The sequence below is a fragment of the Delphinapterus leucas genome, chromosome 13 (assembly GCF_059928025.1).
Source record: "Delphinapterus leucas isolate spDelLeu-1000000601 "Yukka" chromosome 13, BTC_Dleu_Yukka2, whole genome shotgun sequence".
Lineage (NCBI taxonomy): Eukaryota > Metazoa > Chordata > Mammalia > Artiodactyla > Monodontidae > Delphinapterus > Delphinapterus leucas.
In genome coordinates, this window is record NC_143141.1 from 36,732,064 (window position 1) to 36,741,638 (window position 9,575).

Sequence of the window (9,575 nt, forward strand, 5' to 3'; positions counted from 1 at the left end):
AGTGAAAATTAGAGTGCCTGGTACACAGAGATTGATTTAGTCTGCCTGGTAGGAACCACCTGACTGCCATGATCAGCTTAGCAGTGTTAATCTTGTAATATCTTACTCAGCCTACAGTTGGTTGTATGTTATGGCAGGTGCAGACAAACAAAAGGGTAACAAAAAAATTTTATGATATATTTTCTTTGTTATAAGAAATTAGTCAATCGTATATGCAACTCTTTAAATTGGAAATTAAACTCTTGGATAAGTGGTGAATTTTTTTCCTATAATTGTCACAAAATCGTTTGGTAAATCTTGCTGCCTCTTTTTGTTTGCTTTTTAGTTGATGCTGATGAAATTAAAAGGCTAGGAAAGAGATTTAAGAAGCTCGATTTGGACAATTCTGGTTCTTTGAGTGTGGAAGAGTTCATGTCTCTGCCTGAGTTACAACAGAATCCCTTAGTACAGCGAGTAATAGATATATTTGACACAGATGGGAATGGAGAAGTAGACTTTAAAGGTAAGGAAGTAGTTTTTTTTTAAACTACCAGTTAGATAATCTGTGAATAGCGTCTTACAGCTCTGTGTACAAAAATGTCTGAAAAATTCAGTTTTTCTTGAATGTGTATTACTGGTTTTCTTATAAAGATAGATTACATTAAAACCTCAAAATCTGTGATATATGAACCTTAATGGGCTAATAAGATCTTTTACTTTTGGGGTCGTAAATGATCAAATTGCCCTTTAAGGTAATCTGAAAAATGGGATTTAGAATTTCTTTTGTTGTTCGAAAATTAGTCTCACTTTAGGGAAACTTATAATATTAGAAGCTACATTTTTAAAACCTTTTATAAAAGAATGAGACTTAATACTAAGTCAGCAATAAAAAGTAAGCAGAAGTAATAAGGATATGAGTTTCATCATAGAAAGGATTAATTTAGTGAATCTAAGATTTTACAAAGACAGTAGTGCTTTTGCTAATATTAACCATATGATTCTACACTTTAAAGTAAATAAACATTTCATTTCACCAGGGAATCAACAGATTTTGTTATTTTAGTTTGAGGAATTGGATTATAAGTGAAGGGCTTTAAAACTGGGTATGATTTAGTGTTTAGCAGGCAGTGAAGAAAAATGACCATTTGTTAATGAAACATCCAACAGTTTATTTAAATGATTCTGAATTTTGGAGCCAGAAATCCAAAATTTTTTTTTTTATGCCAAACAATGTAAATTTTTTAAAGCCTCCTTTTGTCATATTCTAAGAAAAAAGAGTTAAATAGCTTAAAGAATATTTATTTTTGAGTGTTATGCTCTGTAGCGTAAGTATTTGTTTAAATTGATTTGACTTTAGAGAACTCCAGGTTCAGATTAAAATGTATATATCTAGAACCTCGTTTGTTGCGAAGTTTCAAATTTTTTCAGTTTTAAACACAGCTAGTAATATTTTCTTTTGCAGCAAGAAAATATCTTTTTGTGAACCTGTAGGGGTTTGTGTGTGTGTGTGTGTGTGTATGTGGGTATGTGTTGTTTTTCTTTGTAAAAAATTGAAACTTCTGATTTGTAAACATATTTTATTCTTATTCAGAGTTCATTGAGGGAGTCTCTCAGTTCAGTGTCAAAGGAGATAAGGAACAGAAGTTGAGGTGTAAGTATTTCTCTTCACTGAGTTCATTCTCCCTCTTAAGACCACTACCCCATACTGCATTATAACCTCCTTTTAAAATATTCTAAAAGATGTCTTTTATTCTAGATCCTTAGTAAACATAACAAAAATTTTACATTCTGGAGAAAATCCTTTCTGGACATTTGCAGTTTGCATTTTTTAATGATGTGTCGTTGTTGCTTTTAGTTGGATAGAAGGAAAATAGAATTTCCTTCTACAGCCATATGAATTACATGTCTTAGATAAGAGATTTTTTTTAAATTGAAGTATAGTTGATGTACAGTGTTTTATAAGTTACAAGTGTACAATATAGTTATTCACAATTTTAAAGATTATATTCCATTTATAGTTATTATAAAATGTTGGCATGAAAGTGAGAAGAAATGCTCTAATATGATTAGGTTAACTTCATTTACACTTGTTGTATTCAGAATTATTTAGCCAGAAGTCCACTATTTTGGTTTATGTAGGCTGCCTCTATCATAGGGAACATCTGATATCTTTTTAAAACATTCAGCTCTTAACTAGAGAGACGTTGTATTTATAACAGTTCTCTGAGGTGCAGGCTATATGCAAACATCCTTTGCAAACGAACTCTTTTTGATATAAATGAGAATAATAGTAATAGCATTTGCTGTCTTTGATTGTGTATTATCTCATTCGGTACTGTCAAGAACCTGAGAGGTTAGAACTATTATTAGCCCCAATTTTATATGTGCAGAAAATGAAGCTTAGGAAGGGTAAATAACTTACCACTAGGCTACACTAATTGGCCAAAGCAGTCTTGATTCCATAGCTCATATACACTTTTTTTTTTTTTTAAGATTTTTTCAATGTAGACCTTTTTTTTTTTTTTTTTTTTTTTAATTTTTGGCTGCATTGGGTCTTCATTGCTGTGCGTGGGCTTTCTCTAGTTGCGGCGAGTGGGGGCTACTCTTTGTTGCAATGCATGGGCTTCTCGTTGTGGTGGCTTCTCTTGTTGCGGAGCACAGGCTCTAGCACGCGGGCTTCAGTAGTTGTGACACACAGGCTCAGTAGTTGTGGCTCACGGGCTGTAGAACGCAGGCTCAGTAGTTGTGGCGCACGGGCTTAGCTGCTCCGCGGCGTGTGGGATCTTCCAGGACCAGGGCTCGAACCCGTGTCTCCTGCACTGGCAGGCGGATTCAGGGAAGCCCAACATGGACCATTTTTAAAGTCTTTATTGAATTTGTTGCTTCTGTTTTATGTTTTGGTTTTTTGGCCATGAGGCATGTGAGATCTTAGCTCCCTGACCAGGGATCAAACCCACCCCCTGCATTGGAAGGTGAAGTCTTAACCACTGGACCACCAGGGAAGTCCCATAGCCCATATACTCTTAACCATTTTCACCTAAAGACATCTCTGTGTAGGAAGGAGCTGTCCTCATAGTAGAATTCTAATTGTTTGGCAGCTTATTGTTCTCTCTCTCACTGAAAGTATTCGTTTGTGATTGCCTTTGATTTTGCCATTGATTTTCCTTACTCTCTTTTTAGTTGCTTTCCGTATCTATGACATGGATAAAGACGGCTATATTTCCAATGGGGAACTCTTCCAGGTGCTGAAGATGATGGTGGGGAACAATCTGAAAGATACACAGTTACAGCAAATCGTGGACAAAACCATAATAAATGCAGATAAGGATGGAGATGGAAGAATATCCTTTGAAGAATTCTGTGCTGTAAGTACATTCATTAGTTACACTTCATGAAAACATTTTTAATACCACTTACTAGAGGATTCCTTTATTTTGCCCTAGACATTTCTACTTTTGATTTTGCCTAATTGCTCCATATTCAAGGTTTTGAAATGTTCTTTGTTGTAATTGTTACTGATTTTATTCTCAGTGATTGTCTGATAAAATGCCACAAGAATGGTACTAGTAACTTTTACTTACTATTGGTAGCCTCCCAAATGAACAGCTAGGTGGTTTGAAAATACTTTTGTGGGAAATATGAGTTCATGAGTTTCAGCTAGGAATCCAGAGGCTTGGTTTCATGAGGACGACAGAAACGGAGTCCCTGTCCGTCTTAAACTCAGCAGCTAGGCCTTGTAAAAAGGTGATTTTATTTTTCTGAGCTACTGATGGGTAGTTCTTGTAATCTGGGGCAAGGGCTCCACAGAGGCAGGGGCTACAGTTGTGGGAAGGCCTCGACAACTAGCTCTAGGTGGAAACTGGGGCAACGGCTTAGCTTCCAGTGTACTGCTTCTCTTCTTTACTCCTGCCCCTAAAGCAAAGATACTAACTTTTTGATGTGTTAAAAGCAGTTTTAACTGTAAGCTAGAGATACTGAGCAATGCAAAGGAAAGGCAAAGATAACAAAGAAAAAGTTTTGAAAAATTTCAGTCATGACTGGGAAATCTTTCTATAAAAGACTTCCCTCCTCTTCTTCTCATTTTTTACTTAGATGACACCAGGGAAAACAAATTACTTTGTTTGTGTGTTATATAAGGACTTAAGTATCTACTTCAGCATTTAAGTAGAAGTTCACGTGATCCTTTAAGGATCTTTCTTCATCTCAAGGGAATACTATCTTTGCATTTTGTTTCAAAAAGTAGGGTGGTGCTCTAGTTTAAAGAACACTCGAGGTCTTTTTGGAAGATGTTAGATAGGCTTGAGCCTTGAGATTTGGAACCCATGCCAGGTGGTACTGCTCTGTGTCCTGTCCCTCCGTTGTGTCTCCTCCCTCACTGTTCTTTTAATAAATTAATTAATTTATTTTTGGCTGCGTTGGGTCTTCGTTGCTGTGCACGGGCTTTCTCTAGATGCAGCGAGCGGGAGCTCCTCTTTGTTGCGGCGCATGAGCTTCTCATTGCGGTGGCTTCTCTTGTTGCAGAGTGCAGGCTCTAGGCACTTGGGCTTCAGTAGTTGTGGCCTGTGGGCTCAGTGGTTGTGCCTCATGGGCTCTAGAGCGAAGGCCGAGTAGTTGTGGCTCATGGGCTTAGTTGCTCCGCGGCATGTGGGATCTTCCCGGACCAGGACTCTAACCCGTGTCCCCTGCATTGGCAGGTGGATTCTTAACCACTGCGCCACCAGGGAAGTCCTTCCTCCTTCACTGTTGCCAGTACTTGCTGAAGGACTCCCGTGGGCGGACGTCGCATTGTGTGCGACCTGGAGACCATGGTGGTAGCGGCATCATAGGTAGCAGCCAGTTTTCGAAAGAAGGAAAAAAAATTAATTCCAAGACTTGAGGGAACAACACAAAACAGAGAAACTCTTGACTGGAGTGTTAATGGAAAGGATGTATATAAGTGAAGACTACTTGCATTTAGTAAATATAAACTCAAGCTTGCATGTAAATCACTTACCAGTGAAAGGAAATTAAAATACATCCCTAGGTATAGAAATGATACCATTTACACTGAAGACATAAGCTAAGCTTTGAGTTTGTTTTTCAGCATTTTGTGATAAATTGCCTTTACTTGTATTTTTGGAGGGCATAGTTCAGGAATGAAGAAAAATGTTTTGTGTATTAAGCCAACTTTTTGGAACATTTATCAAGCTCTTAACTTTGGCTTCATTGATTTCTCTTTATTCTGATTTCTTAAGCTATAACAGTGAAAGAGAAAGGACAGTTTACGTATGTATGTATGTATGTATGGCTGCATTGGGTCTTCATTGCTGTCCACGGGCTTTCTCTAGTTGCGACGAGCGGGCTGTACTCTTCGTTGTGGTGCGTGGGCTTCTCATTGCAGTGGCTTCTCTTGTTGCGGAGCGTGGGTTCTAGGCGCATGGGCTTCAGTAGTTGTGGTGCATGGGCTCAGTAGTTGTGGCTCATGGGCCCTAGAGCGCAGGCTCAGTAGTTGTGGTGCATGGGCTTAATTGCTCCATGGCATGTGGGATCTTCCCGGACCAGGGCTTGAATTTGTGTCCCCTGCATTGGCAGGCGGATTCTTAACCACTGAGCCACCAGGGAAGTCCCAAGGAAGTTACTTTAAATAAGATCACATACTACATACCTACTTTAACATTTTCAGAATACTTTACCATGCACAAATACTATAAATGATCAGTGACAGGATTAAAGTTGGTGGACTGAACACATCTATTTACTTTTGCTTCCTCTCAAACCTCCACTGAAATTAAATCGGTTAAAAAGAAAAGGTTATAAACCCACAAGGGCCAAGTGAATAGCAGAGAGGATAGTTAACTAGATTTGGCAACTTATAAAGTTGAATGGTTAATTGGTTTAGCAGACAAGAGTAAAAATTCTAAGCTAGAAACTTGGAAAGCTGAGAAGTATCTTGGTTTATAAGGTGGAATCCCTGAAAGGCTCAGTTCCCTAACCTGATTCCCTGGCAGCTAGACTTGTACCCTCCAGGCAAGAGGTGGGACAGCCCTCTTTGGGAAATCTGATCTCCAGATACGGTCTTAACTGATCACTCAAAGTGCAGTCCACAGTCAACAGCCCCACTTTGTATGTGGAGGATCTAGTGCCCTTTCCACAGGAGCAGAGAGCCACGGATCACCAGACATTCAAGGAAAGCCTCTAAAATGGATTATAGAGATGAGATCACACCTGAAAAAGAAGCTTGGAGACGCAGGCTATGCAAGGCCAGTGACAACTTTCAAAGTAGAACAAAAATCTGTCATGGTTATCCTCAGGGATATAATATATTGGATTTTTGAAACAAAAATTGGAGAATATATAAAAGAGCTCTCGGACATTTAAACTTTGAAATACATTCTAGGAGGTCTAACACCCAGATGCTAGGGGTCCAGAAAAAAAATGCAGGGAAGGAAATGTCTAAAATGAATCAAGAAAATATGTCAGAATCAAAAGTAATGAGCTTCTTTGACCAAAAGGACTTACCAAGTACCCAGCATAGTATATAAAAATGTGGGCCTAGGCCCATTGTCATGAAAGTTTAAAGCAAAGAGATGGTTCTACAAACTTGCAAAGAGCTAAAGTAGAGGGGTAGGAGGGGAAGGGTGTCATACAAAGAGTCATAATGGTGGCAAATTTCTCAGCAGAGTTGGCAACTAGAAGGCAGTGGAAGCATTGCCTTCACAATTTTGAGGAACAGTTATTTCCAAGTGAGAACTCTCAATAAACTCAAACTAGGTGGTAGAAGTAAAGACATTTTCAGGTATGCAAGGCCTCCCTTTTTGGGAAACTACTAGAGGCTGTGCTCCCACTATAAAAAGGTTATAAATCAAAAAAAGAAGACAGTGTGGGATCCAGGAAGCAGAAGGTCCACCATGAAAGAAGGAAATCTCTAGGATGATGGTGAAGGAGGATCCATAGATGACAGGCCTGGATTGGAGCAGGTTGGAAAGCTCTGGGAGTGATTTCAAGACAGTCGAATTGATAGAATTACATAATATATTTAAGTGCGTTTAGAAGAAAGTTTAGGGTTGAATTAATGATAAATACATAGAACACCTGGCAAAGAAAAAGATCAGTTATTAACTGTAGCAAAACAAATGTGCAGGAAAGAAAAAGTAACTATAGTACACAATTCTCTTCTGCTGTAAGTAGTATTCTATATAGTCATAAATAAAATGCTGAATTTCTGCCTAATCAAAAAAAAAGATACAATTATTTGAAGCGTGGGAGAGGTGGGAAGTATACGTGGTAGGAGACAGAAGGGAGAGGTGTGTGTGAGAGTATAATCTTCATCTTCTGTGGTGGGAAGTCAGTGGATGATGCCTAAAACTTTGAATCCAAGAAAAAGCAATGTAGGGGTGTTACTTGGAGACCTATAGGTAAATACTGAGAATCAGCTGAAAATTCTAAATGATTGCCTCTAAGTAAAACGAAATTTGAGGGCAGGATAGCAAACTGCTGTTTTCATAACAGAAGTTGTAGAACTAGCTGGCTGTTTAAGCTTTCTTTTTCAAAAAAAAATTTTTAAGGTTTAAAAATAATACAGATGTAGCTATGCAGAACAACATGGATGAATCTCACAAACAACGCTGAGTGAAACAAGCCAGACCCAAAAGATTTCATTTATAAAATGTATAAAAGCAGACCAGAGTAACCTGTGGTGTTAAATCATGATAGTGACCACCTCTGGCGGGCGATGGCTTGGGAGGAGGGAGGTGGCCAGTGCGGGAAGGGGGCCACGGAAGAGCCCCAGTGATGCCCTCCCTGGCTGCTGTTTACTTGGGTGTTCGCTCTGAAAATTCATCAGGCTGTGAACATTTATGGTTTACTTTCTTTATATAGGTTATACTTAATAAAACTTATGCCCCAAATAATAATACAGGTAATTGCACTTCACATGGCCATGTCAGTATTCACTGAGGTGTCTGTAACAACTTTACAAGTATTTGACTCCATGGGAAAGTAATGTGCAGAAAATTTTATTCATTTATTACTTTCTGATATATTGTAGAACAGACTGACAAGTGAAGCCTGCATTTGGTTTCTGACAGTTTTTATGGTAACGTCTGGTTATCATTTAATATTAAACTACTAAAGGCCATGTCGAAACGACAGACGAAAGAGTGGGCCAAATCCTGCATGTGGCCTGTTTTGTATGTTTTTGAGCTAAAAAAGTTTTTTCATTTTAAAGTGGTGTTTAAAAAAAAAAAAAAATGGGAGAAGAGAATTCAAGAGAAACTATATACATGGCCTACAGAGCGTGAAATATTTACTGCCTAGCCCTTTACAGAAAAATCTGCCAGCCCTAGTGATAGAACACAAGAAAATGTTATCCTAGGAGAAAGAAGCCATGAAAGTTCTAACAAAAGGCGATGCAGGTTTTTAAAAACAACAGCTTCTGGAAATGGCTAAAGTAGTATGTTTTTGAAGCGGTAGTTTTGGTAAGGTGGTGAGACTAGTACAAAGGAGTCCGTCGAACCTGGTCAAGTTTGACTTGTTCTCTCTGTTGCAGGTTGTAGGCGGCCTCGATATTCACAAAAAGATGGTGGTAGACGTGTGACTCTTCTGTAAAGAGTACCACCCAACACTTTTGCTTTCTTCTCCATCTCTGAAGATCTGCTCAAGACGTCCAGCAATGCTCTCTGTGTATTTAAATGGAAGTATTTTTCTCTGTGAAGCCACATTTTCCAACATGAGCCTCATGAAGCCAACTAAGTGTTATTGAACTCTTATTCTCTCAATAACTCAGTGTAGCACTTTAAAGCTGAAGGACAGCAGCATGAAAAGAGCATATCAATGTGGTGAAGAAAGGGAAGGGGTTGGCTTTTTAATTTATTTTTCTTCATCTTTTATAACAAGAAAGTATCTATATATACATATGTAAATATTTATATATAGATATATGTAGCTTTCTATATGTGTAGTAGGTTGGCTTTAATTTAATATACTTGATTCAGAAGCAAAATGATAGAGTACAAAAGTGCCAAGCAGAACATTCAACATCCTTACTTTTATTTCACACAGTTTTATATATAGATTGAAGATTGTACAATTTGAGCCAGGTGTTAGGCCAGCTATTTTCCTTGTCCTGCCCTTTCTCTTTTGAGAGATTGACAAAGCATTTGTTAACATCTTATTATTTACCTTGATTACATTTTTGTAACAAAGGAGTTTGTAACTTTATTTATACCTGTGATATATTTCCAGGGACTGTGTCTCATTGCTGCGCAGCTTTGATGACGTCTCTGCTTGAGCAGAAAGTATAGTTCAGCGCTGCTGCTCTTGTGTTCATATAGCAACAGCACAGAGCTTATGGCCACCTCATTCTGTTACTTCGTAACTAGGAGCCATTACATTCACTAGATGTCCCTGAGTAAGTGTCAGTTTGTTGTGATTTTATTCGCAAAGGACAGAAGCTATCTGAGGCAATCCTGATTTATCTCGGACATGACTTACTGAAGAGTTCCTGAAATAATCATGTAGCTGCTTAGGATATCCGTTTATTTGTTTCATTACATGGGTGGTAAATTGTCATTAAACTTAGTTTAAACCATAAGTTTCCTTTCTCTGTTTCAAAAGAC

At 38.2% G+C, this 9,575-nt stretch overlaps 1 protein-coding gene across 1 annotated transcript in view; it reads left to right on the plus strand.

Annotated features, from left to right (window-relative positions):
• PPP3R1 (protein phosphatase 3 regulatory subunit B, alpha) overlaps window positions 1–8,705 on the plus strand; it is a 57,912-nt gene extending 49,207 nt beyond the window's left edge. Inside the window, exons 3-6 of the mRNA XM_022597350.3 lie at window positions 326–502; window positions 1,571–1,630; window positions 3,160–3,344; window positions 8,507–8,705. Coding sequence (XP_022453058.1) covers window positions 326–502; window positions 1,571–1,630; window positions 3,160–3,344; window positions 8,507–8,554 — 470 coding nt within the window. The 3' untranslated portion in view covers window positions 8,555–8,705. The remainder of the gene's footprint in view (window positions 1–325; window positions 503–1,570; window positions 1,631–3,159; window positions 3,345–8,506) is intronic.
• Window positions 8,706–9,575: the final 870 nt, after the last annotated feature.